Here is a 14,402-nt window from a genome sequence, read left to right as displayed (position 1 = left end):
CTGTTTTTAATTATTTATTATAATTTTAAAAATTTTAAACACAAGTGCCGGTAGTGCATATGTATAAGATAATTCGACAATATCTTTCATAATATGTATGTATGTTTGTTTGTTTGTTTTTGAATTTCGCGCAAAGCTACACGAGGGCTATCTGCGCTTGCTGTCCCTAATTTAGAAGTGTAAGACTAGAGGGAAGGCAGCTAGTCATCACCACCCACCGCCATCTCTTGGTCTACTCTTTTACCAACGAATAGTGGGATTGACCGTCACATTATAACGCCCCCACGGCTGAAATGGCGAGCATGTTTGGTGTGACAGGGATTCGAACCCGCGACCCTCAGATTGCGAGTCGAGTGCCTTAACCACCTGGCCATGCCGGGCCCTAATATTTATGTACTGTAATCACAAGAACATATAAGTGAAAGTAAAGAAGAATGTATAACAATATGTCAACCACACTATATCTGCTACATTCAGTGTTCACGAAGTCTTTCTTCAATACCACAGCTCATCAGGTTGGTTTTGATACGATGAAAAGAGATGTAGTTTAGACTTCATTTCTATTATCAAATTGAATGAAGAACGTCTGTTATGGTGCGAACTAGGTTAAATTGGCCAAGTGTAACTTCTACCAAATTCATATGAGTTATTTACAAGGCGAATTAGAGTAATAATTGATAGTATAATACTATTTATTTATTTTAATAATAACTTTTATTATCATTATTCATTTTTACTTAAATTAACTGAGCAGGTCAAGTGTCAATAGAAGAAGACTAGTGATTAATAATTAGAACTTCTAAGAACTTGTAATTACTGTGTTTAATGTATTATAACATGTTTTTATCTTCAGGGAAAAAAAGAAATGTATGATGTTGGCACAATGACTGAAGATTCGGAATTAAAATCAGGTTCTCTGCACAGATCTACGCAGACAGTAAGCAAGGAACCAGCTCCATCAACAAATTCACATCCGAAAAGACTGACAATGAGGAAGGCAGAAACTATTGAGACATTACGTCACAATGTTAAATGTATATCGACATCATACGACACATCAGGTGTCGCTAGTAGCCATTTAAACGTTTCTGATATCGGTTCATTTGAAGAGCTGGATGCTCCATTCCATTTTGGGGAATGTGTCACGTCAGCTATGCTGGTTATGGAAAATAAACTAGAAAATAAAGTAAGATGTTTTTGTAGAGTATTATAAAATTATCTTCGTGATCTATATATAAAAATATAATTTCAAATTTGTCTAAAACAAATACAATTATGATATCACAGATAATTATAATGTTTTAACTGTGACTTTGTTTGTTTATAGCTAAGCAAAAACTTAAACAATGAGCTATCTGTGCTGTGCCCACCACAGGTATCGAAACCCAGTTTTTAGCGTTACGAGCCTTCAGACTTACCACTGAGATACTAAGGGGCATTTTTTAACAGTGAAATCTCTGTGATTATAACAGATACAAAATCAGCAAAAATGAAAAACATTCATTTTTATTGTGAGAAAATAAAGTTTTAATGATATTCTTCTTTTAGAATAAAGCATAATACTTTTGTTGTTTTAAAAAAGTATTTATAACCACCAATATTATGTGCATTTCAATTGCATTTGTAGTCACGAGCTTTTGCTATTTGATGCTTGATTTATTTTTCATGTTTTCAATTCTTAGAAGGTATTAGTATACTAGCACAAAACATTTGCGATCAAATTACTATCTTTATTGAACAGTGCATCTTTAAATACGAGATTTCTAAGATAGTACTAAATAATTATAATCGCAGACACCTAAATCTATAAGCTCAATTGTCTTAGGCCTAACATTAGTTAAGTCTGTATTAAATATGGCCTATATTCGATATAGAGATAAATTAACATTGTAACTTTTGTACGTTTTTTTGCTTTAGTTTAATTAGGGCTAAACTTTACCGTATATAATACTCTCAATAAATAAACTTAAAATTTTATGCTGCGATCTAACGTTAGACCTTTTTAAAACTTAGATAAGCTTTTACTATGTTGTTGTACAAAATGTCTACAAAAGTATATTTACATCCACCTTTTGTTAACATGCATTGAAATAAATTGCTATATAATCAGTATTCAACATGTCAATAATTTCTTGACAATCCCATCTTATATATATTGTGATAATAATTTAGTATGACTATCTTCCGAAAATGTAACAAATGTTGGCCAGTCTATTTATTGTTTGTTATTTGGATTGATTAACTTAAATACTATTTTTACAATAAGAAAAATAAAATATATTGCACATTCAAATAAACCTCTAACAAATTAAGTTTTAGGTAGAAATTAATTTATTTTGAATATTTAAAATTAACAAGGTGATAAATTAATGTTAAATGAATTAACTGGAACCAAATAACAGTCGTCACTGAAAGAGAAATGCATTCTGGACGTCAATTACCAAAAGAATTTTAATATGAATTTATAATTACTAATAGGATTTTGATATAGATTTCTAATTGTTAATAGTATTTAAATATCGTATTTTATATCTTATAACCATATAACTATCATAGGAACATCTTGAAACCTTCGAGAGGAAGTTCTTACCATCGGACACATCACCACTTTGTAATAACACAGAAAGTACGAGGAGATACGCATCTTTATTTACGACGTACTTCTTGCCAGCTTTCGACACCTTCAAAAAACTGTATTCGGAGAAATCAACCGATATACCCAACCTATTAACCTCTGAAACTACAAAACCACTTTCCATGTGCCGACGTTCTTCCAGAGACAAGGTATGACTTGCCTAATATTACAAGCGTTTCGTTACATCACCTAATGATATTTAGTATATATTTCAAAATGAATGGCAATTTCTTAAAAAAAGAAGCTTTTACGATACGTATCCTAGATATTTGCAGTTTTTCTTCATGAAGTCAAAATCCAAACTACTATCTCAAAGGTAGATGTTTTATTCTTTAAAAAGTTTACCGTTCATTTTATAGCTTCTGGAAAAAAAATCATAACTTCCTTGTTTCATATTTTAATTCACCCTCAGATGCATTCAAGAAAGTTATTGAAACATACCTCCTACATGAAAAACAGTACTTACTATAATTGTATTGTCCTATATCAACTAATATCTGGTCCAGAACCACGAGCAGGATTTGAGACCAAAGTGTAGGAGGGCGAAAAATTAATACACTTAAATAAACAGTGTTAGACTTCATAGTCTTAAATGTTGTGTGTGCTACTTTTGAATAAACAAAGAATGTCAGGTTTGTTTCCTAACAGTTTTAAACGACAGTTTTATTTCTTGGCCAAAATGAAAACGTTTTTAAAGTTTGACGGTTGTCTTTAATTAGACCAGCGTCAGAACTTAGCACTTATTCCAATTTGTGAATTTCCAACAATCTACCTTCTGACAGTCTCTCACCAACAGTAAAGTGACGAGTCGGAAAGCAGGATTTCGTTTCTTACGACATGATCCGAGTTTCAACACCTAGAAGATTATGTATCACAATAAAGTGTGCCTTTAGAATAATTAAATACATCATTTTTCTGTGACATTTGATGTATATGTAAACTATAAAGTAATTTAAAACGGCTTAGGAAAACCGGGTTTTTGCATGAAATAATTATTACAGCTCACATTCAGCAACAATGAACAGCAGTACCAGCCACTAGCAAGAAACGTCGCACCAGCTTGGTCATTGCACATGTGCTTATACCAATGATGATTTTAAAGCTGTATACCAAGAGCCTTTATAGTAAATACTACGGAACCGAACAGATGAAAGCACATCAGAAAGTTCAGACGTAAAAAAAGGCCAAGTAAAAAGAAAATGACCACTCTTAAATACAAACAAACACACCTGTCAACTCTCACGTGTATTTCATAAATTTTAAACACAGATCACGCTCTCACGCCTGGCTGCTAAAATCTCACGATTTTCTGTGTTTGATTTCTTTTTTTTTTCATCGTGTGATATTAAACATGTAATTATCTTCGCGAAACTGTTAGCACGGTCCTAGTCCTTTACATCAAATGTATACAATGGGTAGCGAGGACATCTCTAAAACAGATAGTTGCTGCGCGTGTTTATCACGTCGGGTGATTGGTTCTTTGTTCGCCTAATAACCAATGAAAAGAGCTGTTACATACAATCAAGCGCTCGCCATTTGTTGTCAATCTAGTAAACAAGATGAGTGAAAGTGGTTCGGTAACTGACGTTCCATCAACATCAACACAAACTGATAAAATAGCAAGGTGCTGCAAAGTATAATACTAAGTTCAATCCAGAATGGACAAAGAATTACCTATGCATCGTGACTGAATTGTCCAGCAAGAATTATTTTCGATGCACAGTGTGTAACCGTTCAGCCAGCTGCAAGCTCCAAGGACTACGTTATGTTGAAAAACACATTAACTCAAACTAGAAATGCGAAATTCGTTTTTTGATGGGGTGTTTTGCCCCTGGACCCCCGCTTTTTAATTGTCTCACTCATTCATGGGTATTAGTAGTTGAAAGCTATGCAGAGATGTTAGATAATACGAAGATATGAAGTGCGTGACTATTCTTACAACCTTCTAAGATGTAGATGATATAACAAAGAAGATTAACGAACGAATAATCACCAGAGTTTTTAAAAAATAAACGAGGGAATTACATAGTCTACGTAGGAAGTATAAAAGCGTTACATATTTTAAATATAAAACTCAAAAAACACCATTCTAGTTCAATGGTTGTACTAAGAATTAAAAAACAAAAGTAGAGAGAATGTCAGAAAATAAGAGCGGGACAACAGAAATATATATATATGTCTTCATACAGATACCCAGTAGCTAATAGTTTTAACAATGTTTGAAATTCTAAGAAGCACTAAGTATCAATTAGAAAATTACATTTACCTAGCTTCTTGAGTAAGAAACAGTAAAAAACATCAGTGATTTGTATATCCAAAGAAGTGATCGTGGCTGAAGACCAATTAGTAGGGTGATATAAACACTTGTAACAAGCGGCACTGGGAGAATGTTATAAACAGAAAATGTAGAACATAAACACTTGTAACAAGCAGCACTGGGAGAATGTTATAAACACAAAGTGTAGAACATAAACACTTGTAACAAGCAGCACTGGGAGAATGTTATAAACACAAAGTGTAGAACATAAACACTTGTAACAAGCGGCACTGGAAGAATGTTATTAACACACAAGTGTGGTACAACCAACACTGGAAATAAGAGGCACTGGAAGAATGTTATTAACACACGAGTGTGGTACAACCAACACTTGTAACAAGTGGCACTGGAAGGATGTTATTAACACACAAGTGTGGTACGACCAACACTGGTAACAAACGGCACTGGAAGAATGTTATTAACACACAAGTGTGGTACAACCAACACTGGAAATAAGTGGCACTGGAAGAATGTTATTAACACACGAGTGTGGTACAACCAACACTTGTAACAAGTGGCACTGGAAGGATGTTATTAACACACAAGCGTGGTACGACCAACACTGGTAACAAGTGGCATTGGGAGAATGTTATTAACATACAAGTATGGTGCAACCAACACTGGTAAAACTGGACTGGGAGGATATTAAGACAGACACAAAGTATGCATCATCAATACTCTTAAAACTTGGTATGGAATGATGTTATAAAAACAAAATTTGATACACCAGCTCTTGTACAAACTGGACTAGGAGAGTGGCATATACACAAGCTGTGGAACACAAGAACTTATGAATTTATGTGTTATTAACAGACAAAGTGTGGAACATTAATGCTTTTAAAAACTGGACTGGGAAAATGCTTTAAATAAATCAAGCGTGGAATACCACTATCTGTCAATATTAGAGTATTATTAACAAACAAACAAAACCATACAATTGTAAATTGATAAAAAATTAAGGAAATGAAAAAGGAAAATATATAATTCTTTAAAAAATGGTTTCTAATTATCATTATTTTATTATACACTTCATTGTCTATTATTATACTCGCAAAGTATGGCGGGCCATGGGCAATTATTCTTTTTGCCCTTTGGATAAAATGGCTCTGAGAACTTGTTTGTTTGTTTGTAATTAAACACAAAGCTACACAATGGGCTATCTGTGCTCTGCCCACCACGGGTATCGAAACCCGGATTCTAGCGTTGTAAGTCCGCAGACATACCGCTGTGCCACTGGGGGGCTCTCTGAGAACACCCAGTACTTTTAAAATTTAGACTGGATATATGTTATAAATACAAAATGCTAAACTTAAAATCTGGAGAAGGAAAATGTGATAAACAAAGTGTGGAACACCCAATACTTTTGAAGTTTAGACTGGATATATGTTATAAATACAAAATGCTAAACTTAAAATCTGGAGAAGGAAAATGTGATAAACAAAGTGTGGAACACCCAATACTTTTGAAGTTTAGACTGGATATATGTTATAACTACTCTTAAAATCTAGACTAAGAGAATATTGTTAATAAAAAGTGTGGAATTCGGCACTCTTACAAACTGGACTGGGAGATGCTATAAACAACTAGTACAGAATATCAACAGGTGTGAAACTAAGTTGAAGGTATGTTAGAACCACCAGCAGTCTTCAAAATCTAGACTGGGAGAGCGTTATACAGTCTTGGCCAAACTGTTGGTATACTGTTCTATATTGATTTTATTGTCTATCTGCATGGTAGGTATTGAGTAAATGCCCAAATAGTAACATAGAAGCTAACTTATGATCGGAAAAACATGTACGAGTTGTTATTCTGGTCTGTATAAGTTGTTTTGAACATTTGTTCGTCAAAACACACATACACATCTGTTTTGTATAAAAGGGTGTGCTTTGGTATAATCTTATTTGAAATAGATCAATGCTTTGTTCAGGAAATTTCTCTGAGATACTTGCTGTAAAGTCATGCTTCATCACGTGCCAGAAGTTATATAGCATCAAATTGTTCGACTGTCCAAAAAATGGTATAAAGCAAACGGACATTTCCAAAATAGTAGGGTACTCCCAGTGTACTGGATCCAGAATCCTGAAACGTTGTTCTAGGAAAGTCTACTGGTAGACGCTGAAAATCTACAGCCCAATATGATCGTGTTTTGGTCAGGTTAACACGTCAAGGTCGAAAGAAATTTTGCAACACCTTACGACAGAAATGTAGTGAACATATTCAGTGAACAGGATACTGACCAAACAAGTGCAGGATTACCTTGACCAGGAGGGCATTATAAAATTGCCATGCCTAGCAAAGTCTCCAGATTGTAATCCCATTGAAAACTATTGAGCAGAACTGAGCCGGAAAATTGCTAACGATGTCCCTAAACCAACTAGTATAGCTTAGTTGCAGCGCCTTCTAGTGACAAGTTGAGATGAAATCACGGTGGATCACATCAGTAACCTCATCGACAGTATGCCACGTCGCCTTTTGGAGACTATTAGAGTACGGAGAGGACCAACCAAGTACTGAATGTTTAATATGAACTGATATACGTACAGAGGCTAGAATACGTTATATATAAAATTATTATAAATATGAAAATCAAAAAGTCTCGTGACAACCACAGTCAGTATAAAGTCACGGCGGAATATTTATCAGAGCTACATTCTGACATAGTTTTGGCATATGTAGGCACTGTGGTACCACAGAAAATTAATCACTTTTTAGAAAGGTATGTAACAGCCCTTTCTGAAACAAATATTCATACACTGAGACCATAAAGTTATTTCAGATCAGGGATTTAGAATTTCCAAGATGGCGATATTCCTTGTACTTAATGGCATTGGAAAACAAGAACATGGATTAATTTTGGAAACTAGGATCATCCACAAGAAGACCTGCAAAAAGTCATACCCCAACCATGGTAAGCAAATTGCATTATCTTGTAATAAGTGAGAATCCACGAACACAAAGGTCTATGACGAAAACCGACCATGTGTCACGGGCAACAGTACGCAATATAATCAAGAGTGATTTCCATCTGAAAAAGTGACACAAACCACGTGTACACAAGTTGCATACCTCAGTCAGCTGGAGAATGAAAGGGAAGTTTACGTTATTTCATACAAAGAAGACATACCAGTCAAGTTTCAGGTTGCAGTACTTAAGGTTTTCTGTGCGATCAGGCTATTGAAACAGGCGCTGGGAAACCGTTGTCCTCGTACAATAACTAGATTATGAAAAACCATCGAGGAGGAGTTGTGTGCTTTGGATATGACAACCTTACGTCAGAGTCTTTTCCAACGAAAACTACGCTGCAGGGACATTTTAAGGATGCAAGGTCGTCAGATGGAGCATGACCGGACGTGACGGCATAGACTGCAACGACATGGCGAAGTTTCAAAATCGTTTTAATAAAACCAGATATAATGCTTAATATCTAAATAAAAAGGAACTGGATGTCAATGGGACGTATTCTATTATTATATTGATTACAGATGCGTAACTACTTGTTCATTAAGCGATCACTTATTTCGTATAGGGAAAGATTTAAAGACTATGTTGTTGTTGTTGTTATTTTATATATATCGGATTTTCCTAAAAACACGCTGTTTTATAACCATGTGTAGCACCTATATCTTTATTTTATAGTGATTCTTTACTATTCTACTTGTAATGCCGACATGGTAGACTGGAGAAATGTAAAAGTCTTTCTAAAGAAAACTATTTTTACAACAAGATTGTTAAACGATTCAGAACCAAAGGACACGACATTCTGACAGAGAGAGTCTTCAGTGTTGTCCATGAAAGTAAGAAAACTCCCATAAGAGCTCTTAGGAAAAGAACAGGCTTAACAACCTCAACTCAGTTTGGTCCAATTCATTCGTCCACGAACTGAAAACTGGCATGGCTTCTGGTACCATTAGGAAAATATTAAACAATGATTTTAAGCGTGTCAGTATGGTAATTTGAAATCACAAAGAAATTATGATGAGTTTATCATCTATATAATTTATCGATGTACCTGAAAGTGGGTGAAACATCACTGAGAATTACGTTATCCCAGAGGAAGTCCAGGGTCACGTGATCCAATAAGAAGTACAGTTGTCACAAGTTATTTTCATTTGTATAAAAAAATAGTAGAAATACACTGTGTGTTTGAAATATGAGTCAAGTATTCATATTTGTAATGAAATAGTAAGTATTATGCTTCTCTTGAATATTTATAGGAAGAGCTATGATTACGATTAAACTTGTTACTCTGTTTGCTTTTTGACCTCCAGTGGCACAGCGTTATGTCTGCGGACTTACAACGCTAGAAACCGGGTTTCGATACCCGTGGTGGGCAGAGATAGCCCATTGTGTACCTTTGTGCTTAATTGCAAATAAACAAACAAACTTGTTTGCTTTTTATTAAAGTTAATTCATTAAAGAGCTTACTCTCCGCCAGATGTTTGTCAAGAATAAAATACTCTCTGAAAAGAAACACTAAACTTCAGTTTTGTTGTAATTTTCATTATTTCTGTTACTACCTATTGGTAAACGTTTCACTGTGTTGGAAAGCGTTGATAATCAAAATGTTTAATCGAATATAAAACTAAAACAACCTCTTTTAAAAGATGTTTCAACTGTAAATTCCCCAGCTCTTCAAGATTTCAAGATCCAAATTCGTAATGTGGGAGAAAATTTCCAACTCCTTAAACACCTCTACTCTAATTCTTAGTTAAATTGTTAACACCTTTGTTTAGAAGAAAGTTTAAGTTTAGTACGGAAGTGAAAATAAAGAACTTTAATACATAAGTAGTTTTAACTTGATTGTCAATTAAAATGTTGAATAATTCTTAGTTTTACTTAGATTAATAGAATTAATAACTTACGATTGAATAGTGTATTTCAAATACTGAATCAGAAATGTTTATAAGAAAGGTGGAAACTCGTCCAAAATAACCAATTTCAAGAGTTTGATGAGGAAGAAAATCATCATAATTGTTCGTGTTGTAATATAACTTGCAGGTAATGAAACCATATTATAAGATTATGTAGATTTATAAAAATAAGAATGGAAAAAAACAGTATATCAACCTTTTATTCATCATCATTCCTGTGTACACATATCCTTACATCAGCTAACATGCGAGGTTGGGAGCTCATAGCTCGCCTCCCGTTGCCACACTTTGAGAAAATGGTCAAATTCCATTGTTTCGGTCAGACAAAAGTATTCAAGAATCGTTTGTAGGTGTTGTTGATTAGTTGTCTCCTCTCTCGTCTGTCAGTTCAAAACTAGGGACGGCTGTGCTTAAATAGCTATTGTATATTATAGCCCCCTAAATAATATATAAACAAACAAATATACGAAGTTATAAGTCAGCTTTCAAGTCATAGAACGTCTCCTTTAACCCCTCCATTTACTCATCGGCAAGCTTGAGGGCTTATAACCCAGAGTGTGATAACTGCGGCAACACTGCGCAGGTAGCCCATTGTGCAGCTTAGCAAACAAAACGCTTTTTTACTTTCAATATATTAGTTGTAAGGTGTCAATATTAACTATATAAATACTTCTGTTTTAATTGCTGTGTTTTCGCAGCTGTAATATTGCTCTGCACCTTTTATACAATGCTCTACTCTATTGAACAAAACATAGTGTATTCCAAATCTTGCTCTATAAATATCAGATCTTGGATTGAATCCTTAAATACTGAGAAGTGTTCATTAATGATATGCTACATGAAGTCAAACTAGGATACTATTTTAAGATTCCGTCTTATTTCCACATAGGGAGTACACGGTCCAGTTTCCTTGTATTAATAAAGAAAAACTAAACTTAATTTACAGACTAAGTGGATGTCACCTTCCTGCTAGAAGAATTGAATGGGCTGACTTCCATGGACGTCTCATTAATAAAACTTTCAAGAAATTTTAACAGGATGCCGACTAGTTGCTTTCGAGAACATTATAATACATAGATGATTACTTGCATATAGAACATTATCTGTATAGGAAATTCAAAAGGAAATTTAATTTAGGATTTTAAACAACATTATTAAACTCCCTGGCGGCAGTTACATTTAAATAACACCTCTATCTCATTATTTTCTTTTTCTTTCTAGTAATATTACGTAACAACCTTCTTCGACAATTCAATACTGATTATCATACCAAGGAAATGTTATAATTTTCTCTATATATAAGAATATCTAATTATATTCCGAAACGAGAAAAAAAAAAGATGTTTTTCCACTACTCTGTCTATTTGGTGTTCCTCTGTGTTGTACAGTTACTTTGCAAAGCTGCTAATCGCCTACTTCATGTGCTCAAGAGGTGTCCGAAAATTTTAAAGGCAGGGTAATATTCGTACAGTTATAAATTTATTTACATAACGTTTAAGTTAAATAAAATTCAGCTAACTGTAAAACGCTTTCCCAAAATATATAACAGAGTTGAAACGACACATAATGAGGTATTTTATGGGTTTCACGCTTTTATCTGGTAATCATAATACTGTTACAGCGGAGGTCACGTGACGCTAGTAACACGTCATGCACTTCTAGAACGTTCATGAAACCGCGAGAGGTTACTAGATTCGGTATTTTTGTACATATAAGACGGTCAAGACGTGACGGCAACAATGTAATAAGTAATTGAACTGCGGACAGAGAGAGAGTATAGTTGAGTCGAGCACGTGAGACGTTCGTTGTGAATTATAGCGTTTGTTATAGCGCGACTGTGGAAATTAAGTGTATTGCAAAGTTGTATTCAGAAAGAATAAACCAGTTTTATTTAAGAAAGGACTTGTATCGGTAAAGTTACTTTGGAAAGAATTTTTACGGAAAATTAACTAACTAACGGAGGCGTAACAATACTGTTACTTAAAATTGCGAAGTTCTAATGAAGCCTGCGTTATATTTACGTAAATAAATTACAGTTTTAAATGTTATGTTAGCGCTAAAAACGCATATCTATTTAAATCACAAAACATTTTCATGACATTTCTCGATTTGTTGAATGTTATTCTTGTCTGATTCAAGAAATATTTGTTGTTGAACTTTCACCCGTCTTCAGTTCTTATAGAAACGACAGATCCTGCAATAAAACACGCCAATTTACTACTGTTATTTGTAGGAACTACAGATCCTGCAATAAAACACGCCACTTTAATACTGTTATTTGTAGGAACTACAGATCCTGCAATAAAACACGTCAGTTTAATACTGTTATTTGTAGGAACTACAGATCCTGCAATAAAACACGCCACTTTAATACTGTTATTTGTAGGAACTACAGATCCTGCAATAAAACACGCCAGTTTAATACTTTTATTTGTAGGAACTACAGATCCTGCAATAAAACACGTCAGTTTAATACTTTTATTTGTCGCTCATTTTAACTTTTTCGTTCGACGGATTCACAGTATAAAATCAAAAATGGGTTAAGTATGTGTCTTCTTACTACTCAACAGATTTTTATGGTGGATGAACTTCAAAGTGTTAGAGGCTCCGATCCAACAAAAGCACTTAGTCTATCAGCGTCCAAACCCTCACCGGTTAGTTTCATTAGCTAAAAACGTATAAGAAGTTGACAAACTCTTGACATGAAACATTTTGAAAGGTGGGTTTAATAGAAAAAAAAAGATTATCAAGATAACTTTAGAAAATGGTGATAAGAGGTTATTGGAACTTGAAGCACCGATTTATTTTTAACCTAATGATTTTTGAATTAACTTTACCTTAGTTTTATAAAGTTAACAAAAGTATAGGAAAGTGTTTGGCTGTAGTAAGATTCTGAGATCTTAGACAACTTATGTATAACTGAAATATATTATTTTCTTTTAGCATAAAGTTCTAGTAAAATCTCATTCGACGTGCTGTGCGGGTTTTCATTTGTTCCTCTAGGAGATGTTGGACCTTAGATTGGGGGACTGTGAACTGAGAGGGCTTCCACAAATTGTTTTGTTAGGAAATGAGGAATTCACAATTTTACGATTGTAATAGGCCATCTGGTGGAATAATTATTTTGTAGTAGCCTCAGCTGTTACTAAATAGCTTGAAATATGTATATGTATTTAGGGCAAAGCTACTAAGGCTATCTGCTGCCATCCCTAGTATTGAACCTCTGCAGCTAGTCAGCAACACCTTACTACCCACCATCCATGCTAAGGGATTGACTGACACTCTTGTAATACGCCCACAGCTTTAAGTGCGGGGAACATTTTATGGTATCACAAGGATTCGAACCCTGTTTGCCAGCTCCGAAATCCAAATCTCTATCGCAGGACCAATCCATGCCCTTGAAATATTAGACTAGTCAGTGCGTAAATACTATTACAAGTCTTATAATCCTTTAAGGAGAAGTACACACTTGTGTAAAGGAAAATTATACAATTTACATAACAAATGTGGTGAAATTATGTTAATTTTGGTTCATAAAATTTTATAATTTAATTTTTCTTCCAGAGGTAAGTGTGGTCTCAGGCTACGAGCTGAAGAAGTGCCAAATTCCCTAATAATCTTTTGACTTCAATGCTAAGCTGTGTATTGGGCTTCATACGGTTAGGTTAAATCTGATATGTGGATACAGCTTCACAGTTCCTGTCTAAAATGATTTAACTCTTCTTTCTTACACCCTTCAAAGATTTAGTGTTTTAATCATTGATAAGGAAAACAAGTTATTGGAACTGCATTTGTAACTTGTTATTTTGTATTTCTGCTTTGAGTAGAAAGTGTTGATATATTATGCCGTATTACTAAAATATTTCATTGCATTTTGGAAGTGCCACTTTAGTGTTCAACTGTTTTGTTAAATACCTCTGTATAATTCAAATTTGACAAACAATAAATAATATATCACAGAAACTTATATTTTTTAGCAAAGATTTACCAAATTTTTTGGTTATGAATAATTTTAGGTCGTATATTTGCCAGTATTTCTTGAGTTTATTTTATATAACTATGCTGTTTTATACCATTAACATTTTATAATATGCTCACAGTTATGTATTTTGGCAACTGGATTTAATAGAAACATTTTGTTATTTTACTGTATTGTGCATTTTTTGAGTGAGTACATCACATTTGGAATGTTGCAGACGAGTTATACAGTTTCATGTTATACATCAACTGTTAATATGATTGATTAACTCTTACAAAAGTTACTTCTGATTAGTGGCAAAATGAAATATGATTTTGGTTCATTATTAGAAATCTCTTTTAGTTAATTTTCTATTCAAAATATTACAACATTGTTAAAAACATTATTAATACTTACAAACTTTTAAACATTACTGACCATTGGATAATGAAGTTAGATCCAGAACAAGCTAATTGCATTGAGTGTCAGATATATATCTAATAACATTAGTGGAAAAATTTTTAATTTTTATCCTCGTCTGTCTACAATAAAAAGAACAGAACCTATAATGTTTGACAATTCACACTCAATTCATTCTGAAAATATTCAAGCTCTCAGATT

At 33.8% G+C, this 14,402-nt stretch overlaps 1 protein-coding gene across 1 annotated transcript in view; it reads left to right on the top strand.

Moving 5' to 3' along the window:
* The window catches only part of LOC106471858 (myosin-11-like), a gene marked incomplete at its 5' end in the record, with an annotated part of 36,516 nt that extends 22,724 nt beyond the window's left edge, over window positions 1-13,792 (top strand). Inside the window, 4 exons of the mRNA XM_022400469.1 lie at window positions 854-1,186; window positions 2,557-2,784; window positions 12,394-12,542; window positions 13,388-13,792. Of these exons, the coding sequence (XP_022256177.1) occupies window positions 854-1,186; window positions 2,557-2,784; window positions 12,394-12,495 (663 nt within the window). The remainder of the gene's footprint in view (window positions 1-853; window positions 1,187-2,556; window positions 2,785-12,393; window positions 12,543-13,387) is intronic.
* Window positions 13,793-14,402: the final 610 nt, after the last annotated feature.

Source organism: Limulus polyphemus, unplaced genomic scaffold (genome assembly GCF_000517525.1).
Source record: "Limulus polyphemus unplaced genomic scaffold, Limulus_polyphemus-2.1.2 Scaffold4906, whole genome shotgun sequence".
NCBI lineage: Eukaryota > Metazoa > Arthropoda > Merostomata > Xiphosura > Limulidae > Limulus > Limulus polyphemus.
The sequence above is the reverse complement of the archived record's forward strand: the minus strand, read 5'-3'. Positions and strand labels throughout refer to the sequence as shown.